The sequence below is a fragment of the Chelonoidis abingdonii genome, chromosome 2, assembly GCF_003597395.2.
Source record: "Chelonoidis abingdonii isolate Lonesome George chromosome 2, CheloAbing_2.0, whole genome shotgun sequence".
Lineage (NCBI taxonomy): Eukaryota > Metazoa > Chordata > Testudines > Testudinidae > Chelonoidis > Chelonoidis abingdonii.
In genome coordinates this window covers 130,262,999-130,278,531 of record NC_133770.1, presented here as the reverse complement: position 1 = coordinate 130,278,531, position 15,533 = coordinate 130,262,999, and the positions used below count along the sequence as shown (strand labels likewise).

The window sequence follows — 15,533 nt, the reverse complement described above, 5'->3', positions numbered from 1 at the left end:
TTCATATTTTTTTTAAATAGATTCAGAATGAACAAAAATCCAGTATGCGTAGAAAGTGTTCATGATTGGGTGGTTGTAGTCAAGTTGAATTTATAAAAGCCTCCATAGAATTTGCAACCCAAATCTTGAATAATTGTTATTGGACTTGAGAATCAGAAAGTGCAGTTGTCTAGAAACAAATGAAACTGACCAGCTTTTTTAGCATTGCCTGTATGGATCCCCACTGTAGGTGTTACACATGTTGTGGGAGGGAAGTGCAGAAATTCCTAGAAAATAAGTGTCCAGTGGGACTGCATATGAACCTTGCTTGTGTCTCCATGTCTTTAGTTCCTCCAGATCTTTCTGGCCAGCCAGCTGAGTTCTACAGCATGTCATTTCCCTGTCAGTCCCCTTTATCCCTTACAGAAAAGTCAATTTCTGTAAGGGCACCAGAGCAAAAGAAACTTTTAAATGGCATTTGCTCTGGTGCTCTTGTGGGCCTGCCCATGAGGGCCTTGCACTTTTTGCCTCACTGCTCCCAGAGATAGAGTCCAAGGTCCACTCTGAGATCACTTACTGAGACTCCTTCTGTTCACCATGGATCAGGTGAGGCAGCATCTACTACTTGAATGACTCCTTGCCGGGGGAGCTCTGGCTTTTTTGCCGCCCCAAGCACGGCAGTCAGGCAACCAGCCTTCGGTGGCTTGCCTGCGAGATGTTCCCGGTCCTGCGGATTCAGCATACCCGCCGCCGAATTGCCACCAAATCTGCGGGACCGGCGTACCTCCCGCAGGTAAGCCGCCGAAGGCTACCTAACTGCCGCCCTTGCAGGGACCGGCAAGGCGCCCCTCGTGGCTTGCTGCCCCAGGCATGCGCTTTGAGCGCTGGTGCCTGGAGCCGCCGCTGCTCCTTGCTGATGGGTCCCTGCAGAGAAAAGTCCACCATATCCATATGGAATTATCTTAAACCTGTTGAGCTACATGGGTGCAGGTGCCCATATCGCAGAAGACTGAAGGACGATTGTGTAGAATAGGAGAGTGAAAAAAAAGGTTTATATCAGCAGGATCTCCTTTGCCTAAGAGCCTTCTTACCAGCAATTCTCTCCTCCAGCCCTCTTTATCATCAGTGTAATGGGAAGATGAAGATGCTACTGACAACTGCACTTACTTTGTTGCCAAACAGTTGTCAGCGTTGGCACGCTCTTCCTCCCTGTTCTGTTCAAGGGTTTTTAAGAGTCTCTCCATTAGTCTCCCAATAAACCTTGAACTTTTGAAGGCCACCTTAAAATGACATACTCTCACAGATCTGTTATACTAAGTCATCAGCCTATTTGTCATTTTGAAGGCAGAACCAGTCCTGCCAGTCTCTGTCAGGAAGGTGTATGGCCTGGCCCAGCCCATGAGGATCCAACCAGTTTTTTTCATTCTTCCTGTACCTCTGCAGGCAGTTCCAGACACACTCTGCTGCTGAGGAGAAAATGAAAGGAAAAAAATCTTTAAACTTCAGCTGCAGAATCATTAGAACTGTACTGTCGGTTTGCCCTCTGACAGAGGGAAAGCCCTCCTTTGTGTTTGCCCGAGACTTCAGCAGCTTGACCCCCTGCTTATCTTTATGGAGCAGTATATGAAGGACAAACCCAGGAAGAAGACAGAATATACATTACAAACCCTTTGCAAGCAGCCAGTCTGAGCAGGAGACGCTTTGGCCCCCTTACTACACAAACAGTCTCAGATGTCCTTACACTGGCAAAAAGCATGGTAGATAAACTACCGTGTCTGGTATTCCTGCTCATCCTCATGGTGGGTAACACAAAGAAGATTGAACTATGAGCTGAGTCAATTTCTCTGTATCCTTCTTCAGTGGATTGACAGATTTTTTTTTTTTTTCCTTTTGCAGGCACAGGTCCCACTGGGACATGTTGCTTTAGACCCGCTCCTTGGTACATTGTACAGTCCAGTCCAGTCTCCTCCTTTAGTCTTCTCTATCTTGCCACATGGATGGGGCAAAAGGCCTTAACTACCTAAGAAGAGCCAGAGCAATTTAAGCTTTGTGCAGTATTGGCTTGGGAGAAGAGAGGTAGCATGCATCGTAGGAGTGGTGGTAGCATGCATTGTAGGAGTGGTCATCAGGTCATTCTCTTACCTATTTAAAGTTCAAATTGAATGTCTAGTCCTTAGCTGACCCTTGGGGTGGAAGAAGTGCTTCAGTCTGTAATAGGTTAATAGGAGGCATCGAACTCCTCGCTAAGCTTGGATGACCAGGTAGCATCAGTTTCCAAAAATGACTTTACACCTCCAACTTCTTAGGAAACTATGTCCCTTCCTCTGGGATGAGTGGTCACAGAGATCCCTTTATTTGTCATCTCCAAGGTAGAAGCATTAAAGATTAGGGTTGGAAGTGACCTTACGAGGTCTTTTGGTCCAACCCCCTGCTCAAAGCAGGACCAACCCCAACTAAATATTCCCAGCCAGGGTTTTGTTGAGATACAAAAGCAGCACTTAAAGACGATAAAGTCATTGCAGAGAAACTGAATGAATTCTTTGCTTCAGTGTTCATGGCTGAGGCTGTTAGGGAGATTCCCAAACCTGAGCTGGCTTTTGTAGGTGACAAATCTGAGGAATTGTCACTGATTGAGGTGTCACTAGAAGAGGTTTTGGAATTAATTGATAAACTTAACAGTAACAAGTCACCAGGACCGGATAGCATTCACCCAAGAGTTCTGAAAGAACTCAAATGTGAAATTGCAGAACTACTAACTATGGTTTGTAACCTGTCCTTTTAAATCAGCTTCTGTATCCAATGACTGGAAGATAGCTAATGTAACGCCAATCTTTATAAAAACGTCTCTAGAGGTGATCCTGGCAATTACAGACCAGTAAGTCTAACATCAGTACCGGGCAAATTAGTTGAAATAATCATAAAGAATAAAATTGTCAGACACATAGAAGAACATTAAATTGTTGGGCAAAAGTCAGTATGGTTTCTGTAAAGAGAATTTTTTTTAAAATAAAAAAAAGAGAGAAATCATGTCTTACTAATCTATTCTAGTTCTTTGAAGGGGTCAACAAACATGTGGACAAGGGGGATCCTGTGGACATAGTGTACAGGCGAGTCTCATCTTACGCGCATTTAACATGCGCAAATTCAGCTTTACGCAGTTGGCAAAAACAAAATGAAAAAAGAGGAAAAATAACAATTTAAATACTGTACCTGTAATGCGGGCAATTTCGCCCGCCATTGCACTCAATGTAATTTGACTATATGCGATTTTTGCTTTACATGCTGACAGCGGAATGTATCCCCAGCGTAAGATGAGACTCACCTGTACTTAGATTTCCAGAAAACCATTGACAAGATCCCTCACCAAAGGCTGTTACCTAAATTAAGTTGTCATGATATAAGAGGGAAGATCCTTCCATGGACTGAGAACTGGTTAAAAGACAGGGAACAGAGGGAAGGAATAAATGGTATATTTTCAGAATGGACAGGGGTAACTAGTGGTGTTCCCCAAGAGTCAGTCCTAGGACCAATCCTACCAGTTTATTCTTAAATGATCTGGAGAAAGGGGTAAACAGTGAAGTGGCAATGTTTGCAGATGATAGTAAACTGCTCAAGGGAGTTAAGACCAAAGCAGACTATGAAGAACTTCAAAAAAAATCACAAAACTCAGTGATTGGGCAACAAAATGGCAAATGAAATTTCATGTGGATAAATGTAAAGTAATGCACATTGGGAGAAAAAACTCCAACCATACATACAATATAATAAGGGCTAATTTAACTACAACTAACCAGGAAAAAGATTTTGGAGTTATCCTGGATAGTTCTCTGAAGATGTCTGTGCAGTGTGCAGCGGCAGTCCAAAAAGCAAACTGTGTTAGGAATCATTAAAAAGGGGATAGAGAATAAGATGGAGAATATATTATTGCCCTTATATAAATCCATGGAACGCCCACATCTTGAATACTGCGTACAGATGTGGTCTCCTCATCTCAAAAAAAGATATACTGGCATTAGAAAAGGTTCAGAGAAGGGCAACTAAAATGATTAGGGGTTTGGAATGGGTCCCATATGAGGAGAGATTAAAGAGGCTAGGACTTTTCAGCTTGGAAAAGAGGAGACTAAGGGGGATATGATAGAGGTATATAAAATCATGAGTGGTGTGGAGAAAGTGAATAAGGAAAAGTTATTTACTTGTTCCCATAATATAAGAACTAGGGGCCACCAAATGAAATTAATGGGCAGCAGGTTTAAAACAAATAAAAGGAAGTTCTTCACACAGCGCACAGTCAACCTGTGGAACTCCTTGCCTGAGGAGGTTGTGAAGGCTAGGACTATAACAGGGTTTAAAAGAGAACTTCACTCCCTCTGGGGCACCTGGCATTGGCCACTGTTGATAGACAGGATTACTGGGCTAGATGGACCTTTGGTCTGGACCCGTACAGCCATTCTTTATGTTTCAAGCCGGGCATAAAAATCCTCTAAGGATTGGAGATTCTTATCACTCCCTACGTACCCATTCCAGTGCTTTCACCGTCCTGCTAGTGGAAATAGTTTTTCCTAACATCCACCTAGAACCTCCACAGATGCCCAAAATTAGCACATTCCATTATTACAGTTCTGTCAACTGTCACTTTCAAGGGACTAGTGATTGAAGCAGTCTACTATTCAAATCCCCCCTCACTCTTTGCACTACAATAAGCCCAATTCCCTTCAGGCAAGTTCTCCTCATAAGTCATGTGCCCCAGCCCCCTAATCATTTTCGTTGTACATTACCTTCGCTGGAGGCTCCAATTTGTCCACGTCCTTTCTGTAGTTGAGGGCCCAAAATTGGACGCAATACTCCAAGATGTGGCCATCATCAGTTGCCAAATAGAGGGGAATAATCACTTCCCTGTTATCTGCTGAACAATGCTCCTAGTATCGTTACAGTCCCAATATGCTGTAGCCTTCTTGGCAAACAAAGGCACAAGGTTAGCTCTCATCCAGCTTCTTGTCCACTGTAATCCCCAGTTCTTTTTTGTAGTCTGAAGACAAACTGCCGCTTAGCCAGTTAGTCTTCATGCCTGTAGCAGTGCATAGGATTTCTTGTGTCCTAAGTGCAGGACTCTGCAACTTGTCCTTTGTTGACACCTCATCAGATTTCTTTTGGCGCCAATCCTTCAATTTTTCTAGGTCAAGATTCTGGGACAAAAAGCTATTCCTACCTTCCATCATATCTACCTCTTCTTCTTCGAGTGCTTGCTCATATCCATTCCAATTAGGTGTGTGCGCACCGTGTGCACACGTCCCGTCAGAAGATTTTTACCCTAGCAACACTTGGTGGTGTCGGCTGGGGCGCCCCCCTAGTGTGGCGCCACTATGAGCACCGAATATATACGTCTGCCGACCCGTCCGCGTCCCTCCAGTTCCTTCTTACCGCCTGTGTCAGTCCGTTGGAACAGTGGAGCGCAGCTTAGCTGATCTCCACCTCCCTAGCTTTTCTGTTCTAATACTTATTGTGTGTATAGTTTATTCTCTGTAGTTCTAGTTAATAGATTTTTGTAAACGTAGTTAGTGTATATAGTTCAGAGGGTCGGGGATTAGGCCTTTCCCTCTCCCGGTGCCCAGGCCCATGCCTGGCTCACCAGGTTTCAAACCGTGCTCGGCCTGCCGTCGGCCGATGCTCACGGGAGACCCCCCACGACTCCTGCCTCAAGTGCTTGGGGGAATCCCACCTCGTAGACAAGTGCAGGATCTGCAAATCGTTCAAGCTGCGGCCGAAAAAGGAGCGGGACTTTCACCTTAAGCAGCTCCTAATGGAGGCAGCCCTCACTCCTCCACCTTCGGCACCGGCTGCCGGACAGTCCGCGCCGGGGAGAAGTGCCTCATCGGCACCAGAAAGCGCCGGCACCATGAAGACACTCGGCACCAGCCGTCACCGGCCCAGAAACCGGCCTGGCACCGCTCCCTCTCCTCGTGTGCCAAGAAGCTTAAAGCTCCTGCGGCCCCACTATCTGCACTGCAGTCTGAGCAGCAATCTGAGTCGAGCCGCCCAGCACCACTAACTGCCGCGGCACCCACAATCTCCGCACCGTTGATTCTGGCCATGCAAGAGCCGTCGAGTCCGGTGCATGACAGCTCCCCGGCACATGCCTCGGTAGAGCTTCTCGTTCCCACTACGCCAGAGACATTTGCTATGGCGAGGGAACTTATTGCTTTAATGGAGCCCGCCTTGCCTCAGCCCCCGGCACCGCTGGTGCGGGTTATTCAATCGACAGGCAAGCCTGCCACGGTAAGACCGCCTTCCATCGGCACCTGAGGCAGACAGCACTCAAGATCGAGGTTCTGCCAGCGTTCTCGATCTTGGCGTCGCTCCAGATCCAGGCGCCACTCGCAGTCCTGGTACCGATGTCCTCTTCGGTACCGGTCGCACTTGAGGTCCCGCTCACCGGATCGATACTCCAGGCACTGGTCCAGCTCCTGGCACCGTTCGCACCGCAGCCGCTCTCATCATAGGGCGTCAAGATCCCGGTTGACCTCCCGGCACCGCGCCGGTCTCAGGTCCCGATCACGCTCTCGGTACCGGTACGGATCCCGGTACCACTCTCCAGTGCAGCACGAAATACGGTACCCTAGAGACAAGGCTTATCCTCAAACAGCCTCTGCTCCACCGTGGCCATTGAGGCACGCGTCTGGGTCATCGCACGCTGATAGTGCCACCTATCCCGATTCAGAGAGACACAGCCGGGTTCTTCATGAGGCTCAAGGTCCAGACCAAGATCCTCATCAGTGGTCCTTTTGGACGCCTTGGGCATATCACCAGGCCCAAAGCAAACCCACGGTAACATCATGTTCTGCGCCGTCGGAACATCGAGCACCGGAGACCACTGTTAGCCGCCCCGCTCCAGTGGGTACAGATCACTCTCCTCACGCACTGGACCCTTAGGTCCTCCCGGACCCTGACATACCTCCAGACCAAGAGTCCCTACAGGAGCCATTGGTACCAGGTCTGTCGTTGTCCTCTTCACCCGACGAGGCAGTGGCCGGTACATCCTCCTCGGGCCCGCCCCCTATCGACCTCCAAGCTCACCTGGACCTTTTGAAGCGAGTCGCCTTAAATATCAATCTCCAGGTGGAGGAGGTCCTGGAGGTTGAAGACCCGACAATAGACATACTGTCGGCGGATGCCCCAACCCACGTGGCTTTGCCATTTATACGTTCCATCCAAGCCAAAGCGGACATAATCTGGCAATCCCTGGTGTCTATCCCTCCTGTGGCCAGAGGGGTGGAAAGAAAGTATATGGTACCCTCCAAAGAGTACGAATACCTATATACCCATCCTCCGCCATGTTCCCTGGTGGTTCAATCCGTCAGTGAGCGGGAGCACCATGGCCAGCAAGCCCCTGCCCCAAAATCGCGGGAGGCTAGATGGATGGACGGACCTGTTGGGATGTAAAGTCTACTCTGCAGGGGATCTCCAACTCAGGGTGGCGAACCAACAGGTCCTGCTCAGTAGATATAATTATAACACCTGGCAGGCGGTGGGTAAGTTCACCGAGCTGGTCACACCAGACTCCCACCAGGAATTCCAAGCCCTTCTCGAGGAAGGAAAGAAAGTGGAACAGACATCCCTGCAGGCCTCCCTCGACACTGCGGATTCGGCAACCAGAGCCGTGGCCTCGGGAATTATGATGAGGAGGATCTCGTGGCTGCAAGTGTCAGGTCTACCTCCTGAACTGCAGCACACCATCCAGGACCTGCTATTTGAAGGTCAGGGCCTTTTCTCCCAGAAAACGGACCCTAGGCTACAGAGTCTTAAGGACAATCGGGTGATTATGCGTTCCCTTGGGATGCACACCCCACAAACCCAACGGAGGTTCTTCCGTAGCCAACCTCAGCGCCCTTACCCCCGCCCAGACCGCGACAAGACTTTGGCAGAAGGCGCAGTCACGGGAACCGCAGACGACAATCTGGGTCCCAAGGCGGACACAATACCGGTCCCGCCCAACCAGCGACGGGCCCGAAAGCGAACTTTTGAAGGTGCACCCAAGAGCAGAGCACCAGTCCTTCCCCAGGATCCCCTTCAGTTTTCCAACCGCCTTTCCCCCTTCCTCCCTGTGTGGTCCCAATTAACCTCGGATCGTTGGGTCCTAAGCACAGTGGAATTTGGATACCACTTCCAATTTATTTTGCCCCCTCTCACTCCGCCGTCCCTCTTCAGGGACCCCTCTCACGAGCAATTTCTCTGGCAAGAGGTTCGCACGCTTCTCTCTATCGGAGCTATAGAGGAGGTACCGGAGGAATTAAGGGGCAGGGGATTTTACTCCCGATTATTTCCTAATCCCCAAAGCGAAAGGAGGTCTTCGACGCATCCTGGACCTGCGAGGGCTCAACGTGTTTTTAAAGAAGTTGAAGTTCCACATGGTATCCCTGGGGACCATTATCTCTTCCTTGGATCCGGGAGACTGGTACGCTGCTCTCGACATGAAGGACGCATGTTTCCATATTGCTATTTATCCCCCGCACAGACGGTACCTATGGTTTATGGTGCACCGCCAACATTTCCAATTTGCGATCCTTCCGTTTGGCCTCTCTGCGGCCCCTCGCGTTTTTACAAAGTGCATGACGGTAGTGGCCGCCTTAGTCCGTCGTCGGCGAATACATGTTTCCTTACCTAGACGACTGGCTTATTCGAGGGACCTCCAAGGCCCAGGTCACCTGGCACATAGCCATCATCACGGACCTATTCGAGAGATTGAGCCAGATGATCAATCTAGAGGAGTCTACTCTCGTGCCCACTCAAAGAATAGGATTCATTGGGGACATTCTAGACTCCAAACTCGCAAAAGCCTGCCTGCCATTGCCCCGGTTTCAGGCACTGGTCTCTGTTATAAAAAGCCTCCAAACCTTTCCGATGACCTCGGCTCGCACCTGTCTGAGCCTCCTCGGTCACTGGGCCACATGTACATTTGTAACCAAGCACGCAAAACTACGCATGTGTCCCCTTCAAACCTGGCTCGCTTCAGTGTACCGTCCAGGCAGAGATACCATAGACATGGTGGTCACCATTCCTCAGACCGTCTTAGACTCCCTCAACTGGTGGCTAATACCCTCCCTGGTTTGTGCAGGACTGCCGTTCCGTCCGAGGCAGCCCTCGGTGTCCCTAATGACGGACGCGTCGTCTCTCGGTTGGGGGGCTCATCTAGACCATGTCGCACGCAAGGCCTCTGGTCATCTCAAGAGCTAGCGTTGCATATAAACGTCCGGGAGCTGAGAGCAGTCCGCCTGGCATGCCAGACGTTCCTACAACATCTGCAAGGTGGTTGTGTTTCAGTGCTTACCGACAACACAACAGCCATGCACTACATAAACAAGCAGGGAGGGACTCGATCCTCCCCCCTTTGTCAGGAGGCGATCCAATTGTGGGAATTTTGCATAGCCCACTCGATAGACCTGGTAGCATCGTTCCTCCCGGGAGTCCGGAACACCCTGGCAGACCATCTCAGCAGATCCTTTCGGTCTCACGAGTGGTCGCTTCGCCCGGACATTCTACATTCCATCTTCCAGAAGTGGGGCTTTCCCCACATAGACCTCTTCGTGTCCCGCGACAACAGGAAGTGCTAGAAGTTCTGCTCCTTCCAAGGTCTCGCCCCAGGCTCGATATCGGACGCCTTTCTAATCTCATGGAAGAACCAGCTGCTGTATGCCTTTCCACCCTTCCCACTGGTGCACAGGGTTCTCTTAAAGCTCTGCAGGGACACGGCTCGCCTGATCCTGATCGCCCTCGCGTGGCCCAGACAGCACTGGTACACCATGTTGCTGGACCACTCGATAGCCAACCCGAGCCCTCTGCCCCCGCATCAGGTTCTTATAACGCAGGACCACGGCAGGCTTCACCACCCGGACCTGCAATCTCTCCATCTCACAACGTGGCTTCTGCATAGTTAACCCAGTCGGAGTTACGTTGCTCTGCCCCAGTGCAAGAAGTACTCCTGGGTAGTAGAAAACCTTCCACCCGGTCTACATACTTGGCCAAGTGGAAGCGATTTTCTTGCTAGTGTCAAACACTAAATGTAACACCCACGGAGGTTCCCGTTCCCACTATATTGGACTACCTCTGGCATCTTAAACAGCAAGGCCTCGCTATTTCATCATTGCGAGTGCACTTGGCGGCTATTTCTACTTTCCACCCCGGCGAAGGTACTTATTCCGTCTTCTCCTACCCTATGGTCTCGAGGTTCCTCAAAGGTTTGGAGCGTCTATACCCCCTGGTACAACGCCCCGCCCCTTCCTGAGACCTCAACTTGGTCCTGACAAGACTTACGACTCCTCCATTCGAGCCATTGGCAACCTGCTCGCTCCTGTATTTGTCATGGAAAACAGCCTTCCTTGTGGCCATCACATCAGCCAGGAGAGTCTCTGAGCTTCGGGCTCTGATGGTGGACCCACCATACACGGTGTTCCACAAAGACAAGGTGCAGTTACGTCCACATCCGGCGTTCCTCCCTAAAGTAGTCTTGGCCTTCCATCTCAGCCAAGACATATTCCTCCCGGTCTTCTTTCCCAAACCGCATACATCTCGAGAGAATGCAACTTCTGTTCTCTACAACATCTGTAGGGCGCTCGCCTTCTACATTGACCGAACAAGACCCTTCTGCAAGATGCCCCAATTTTTTGTGGCAGTGGCAGATCGGATGAAAGGCCTACCCGTCTCTTCTCAGAGAATTTCGTCATAGGTAACGGCGTGCATCCGTACTTGCTATGATCTAGCTCATGTTTCTCCGGGACATATAACTGCTCATTCTACCAGGGCTCAGGCCTCATCGGCCGCTTTCCTAGCTCGAGTACCCATCCAAGAGAGATGTCGAGCAGCTACGTGGTCTTCAGTGCATACCTTCACTTCCCATTATGCCCTGGTGCAACAATCCAGAGAGGACGCAGCCTTCGGCTCTGCGGTTCTACATGCTGCAGTATCTCACGCCGACCCCACCGCCTAGGTAAGGCTTGGGATTCACCTAATTGGAATGGATATGAGCAAGCACTTGAAGAAGAAAAGATGGTTACTCACCTTTGTATCTGTTGTTCTTCGAGATGTGTTGCTCATATCCATTCCAAAACCTGCCCTCCTTCCCCATTGTCGGAGTAGCCGGCAAGAAGGAACTGAGGAGTGGACGGGTCGGCAGGGGTATATATTCAGTGCATAGCGGCGCCATGCCAGGGGGCGCCCAGCCGACCCACCAAGTGTTGCTAGGGTAAAAATCTTCCGACGGACGTGCACGCGGCACGCACACACCTAATTGGAATGGATATGAGCAACACATCTCGAAGAACAACAGTTACAAAGGTGAGTAACCGTCTTTTCCCCAGGCTTAATGTCATCCGCAGACTTGCTGAGGGTGCAGATCACTGTAGTTAACTGTGTGTGAAGCTGAATGTGAAGATGATGCATAGGTTCCAGCTGGGACAGAAGGGTCTACCTGCCTATTCCATGGCCGAGGTTGTCATGAGCACATCAGCAATTAAGTCCATCCCCTGGCTCCTGGTCAGCTTTCTATGCCAATTTAAGGCATTGGCCCTAATATTCAAAGTAATTAATGGATTGAGCCTCAGCTGTGTCAAAGACTTAAATTCCATCTGTGAACTACTCGGTGCTGATGTTCTGTTGCAGACTGGGATTCACTATATCTTTTAAAAAGAACAGGAGTATTTGTGGTACCTTAGAGACTAACAAATTTATTTGAGCATAAGCTTTCGTGGGCTACAGCCCACTTCATCGGATGCATAGACTGGAACATACAGCAAGAAGATATTTATACATACAGAGAACACAAAAAGGTGGAAGTAGCCATACCAACTGTAAGAGGCCAATCAATTGAGACGAGCTGTTACCAGCAGGAGAAAAACAACTTTTGAAGTGATAATCGAGATGGCCAATCCACACAAGCAGTCCATTTCCTAGACACTACTGTGTTAATAAGCGATGGTCACAAACACCACCCTATACTGGAAACCTACTGACCCCTATACTTACCTACATGCCTCCAGCTTCCATCCAGGACACACCACATGATCCATTGTCTACAACCAAGCTCTAAGATACAACCACATTTGCTCCAATCCCTCAGACAGAGACAAACACCTACAAGATCTCTATCAAGCATTCTTAAAACTACAATCCCCACCTGCTGAAGTGAAAAAATAGATTGTCAGAGCCAGAAGAGTACCCAGGAGTCACCTACTACAGGACAGGCCCAACAAAGAAAATAAGAGTACTCCACTAGTCATCACCTTTAGCCCCCAACTAAAACCTCTCCAGTGCATAATCAAAGATCTACAACCTATCCTGAAAGATGATCCCTCACTCTCACAGATCTTGGGAGACAGACCAGTCCTCGCTTACAGACCCCTAACCTGAAGCAAATACTCACCAGCAACCGCATACCATACAACATAAACACTAACCCAGGGACCTATCCTTGCAACAAAGCCCAGTGCCAACTCTGTCCACATATTTATTCAAGTGACACCATCACGGGACCTAATCACATCAGTCACGCCATCAGGGGCTCGTTCACCTGCACTTCTAACAACGTGATATATGCCAGCAATGCCCCTCTGCCATATACATTGGCCAAACCAGACAGTCTGTATGCAAAAAAAAAAAATTTAAAAAATGGACACAAATCTGACATCAGGAATCATAACATTCAAAAACCAGTGAGAGAACACTTCAGCTTCTCTAGTCACTCAGCAACAGACTTGAAGATGGCAATTTTACAACAAAAAACTTCAAAAACAGACTCCAGAGAGAGACTGCTGAACTTCAATTAATATGCAAATTAGATACAATTAACTTAGGTTTGAACAGAGGCTGGGAATGGTTGGTCCATTACACTAATTGAATCTATTTCCCCATGTTAAGTATCCTCACGCCTTCTGTGGGTTGTCTCAATTATCACTTCAAAAGTTGTTCTGCTGCTGCCAACAGCTCATCTCAATTGATTGGCCTGTTAGAGTTGGTATGGCTACTTGCACTTTTTCATGTTCTCTGTATTGCTGTATGTTCCAGTCTATGCATCCGATGAAGTGGGCTGTAGCCCACGAAAGCTTATGCTCAAATAAATTTGTTAGTCTCTAAGGTGCTACAAGTACTCCTGTTCTTTTTGCGGATACAGACTAGCATGACTGCTACTCTGAAAACTATATCTTTTGATTCAGATGAGAAATTTTGAAGTTTTTGCTTAAGCTGCATAAGGTGCATAAATAGTTATTCTGAATTCCATATTAGTCAGTAGATTTTATCTCAAACTGGCATGCTGTTTAGGGGTGGGATCATTTCCTTCCAGGAACTGACAGGTCTGGTTTGGTCTTCAAACTGAAAATTAGGCTGGAGTCCCACTGTAATGGATCTGTGAACCTTATTATTTGGAGAGAAGAAATTTTCAGATAAACTCAGATACATTTTTGTGTCTGTTCAGTATTTTTGCTCTTTAGAGCTGGGCAAACTTTTTCTCCAATTGCTGTTTCTATCTAAAGAGTGCCAAGTTCATGTACACAAGTCACTATAAAAGCAGCAGAGAGTCCTGTGGCACCTTATAGACTAACAGACATATTGGAGCATGTGCTTTCGTGGGTGAATACCCACTTCGTTGGATACTTGACAAGTCACTATTCCTCATACAGTTTGGATCCATGAAGGCAATCGTTTTGAAGAACCATAGATAATATAGGAAGTGGCTAATTTTTATTTTCCTTTTCCAAGCTACAGAGGGTCAGTATACATAGTGAAAAATGAATGTTTAATTTTTCACCGTTTAAAAAAATAAATAAATCAGATTATACATATAGGGAAATTTTGTGTTCAGAATGTTTTTTAACATAGTGCTCCTCTGTTCATCTGGTTATACAGCACCACATTAAATCACAAGTTTATTGATTCTATATATTTATATGAAAAGTGTCTAGCAAAGTGTCTATTTTTAATACTACTAGTATAAAAATTGTGGAACTGAAACTGTAGAGACCATAGACTTACTAAAATAAAGAAGTACAATTTTGAGCTTTTTAAAAAATATTTCAAAGCAATACACAACTTTAAATTGCAAATCTTATAATGCACTAAATTCTTATACTTCTTTTGACATAAAATCTGTAGCATATACATGAGAAATACTAAGGGATTTGAAGGCAGTGTCTTGTGCATGCAACTCCCAACTCATCCAGAAGCCTCAATGTGACCACGGATGTTCATGTGACATAGATTTAAAGTACCAATGTTAAATTAAAAGGTTTAATTTACAAATCATTCTTACATTTTAATTTTTGGTAGATTTCATTCATACATGTGAAAATCTTTGCCATGAAGGAGAATGTGGACCGTGCTCTCGTACATCAAATATTTACTGTAGGTGTGCCTTCAAAACAAAGGTAAAAGTTTAAACACTAATCTCTAGTAATGAGCTCTTGAGCACTCTTAAAAATTATCCGGGGGAAGGGGGCACTATACACTGTAATAGCAAGTAGTACTGCTAGGTTGTAAAACCAGTAGAAAATAGCTAGGTCAACATGTGGGCCATTTACTTATATGTTTCATCAAGTTCAGGAGTGTGCTTTTCAGTTTATATGTACATGATTTTATTCATTAATTTAGCTCTGGAAAACCCATCTTCTACCACAAAACTACTACAATTCAGTGAATGTTATTTCCACCAAAAGCATTGTTAGAAGCACGTCAAGTGCATGGTGATTTTATGTGGCGTTTTGGAGAGTGGTCTTCATGCTGTGGAATGTTGCTAGTGCTGCCGTATTAATGCTGCTAGGGCTGCTATTCTTGGAGCTCTGGTGTTAGCTGCACTAGAAGAAAATGCAGCGTATTGATTCATTAGACCTCAGTCTTATTCCTAAAGAAAGACTGCATGCTCAGTTTGGTGGCAAAGGCACTCGGCCAGGTTTACTGTCAACAAAGCACTGTCCTAGTGCCCCATGGGAGCTCAGGTACCCTAACATGTATACCCTTGACTAGGTACCAGTTCAATCAGCAGACCAGGATGTTATCCCCTAAACTATTACAAAGATGCCCTGCATGATTTTCTTTTCATATATTGATACAAACAAGTTATATATTACATTCCATATGCTTTTTGTTATAATCCTGTATCTTGTACAGGCTAGTTTGAACATAATATCTTCATCCATTATCCTATCCTTCCCTCTTTATCTTATGAGGGATCTCTGGGTCCATGAGTGTAGCATTTCCTAGAAATGTTTTTATGCAGTTACCTGAGAACTCTGGGCATTTCTATACCATCCTCTCATGTCAGGAATGTGCTTTCTAATACCTACTGTATTGTCATTCTGCCAAGGCCTGGTGTATGCTGGTTCACAGCCTTTGATTCACACGGTTAGTTATGCCTAAGGCTCCCACAAGGCTCACGGGGGAGTCATTTGTTTACCAGTCTCCTTTTCTTCCTCACTCTATACATTTGTACAGTGATCCAGCAGATTGTCAGTTTGTACATTGTCAGTAACAGGCCAGTTGTTTTCTTATTATTGTGCAGAACCAGATCTTTGAAG

At 47.0% G+C, this 15,533-nt stretch overlaps 1 protein-coding gene across 1 annotated transcript in view; it reads left to right on the top strand.

The window, feature by feature from the left end:
• NFX1 (nuclear transcription factor, X-box binding 1) overlaps window positions 1-15,533 on the top strand; it is a 235,223-nt gene that overhangs the window by 72,740 nt on the left and 146,950 nt on the right. Inside the window, exon 10 of the mRNA XM_032803700.2 lies at window positions 14,290-14,387. Coding sequence (XP_032659591.1) covers window positions 14,290-14,387 — 98 coding nt within the window. The remainder of the gene's footprint in view (window positions 1-14,289; window positions 14,388-15,533) is intronic.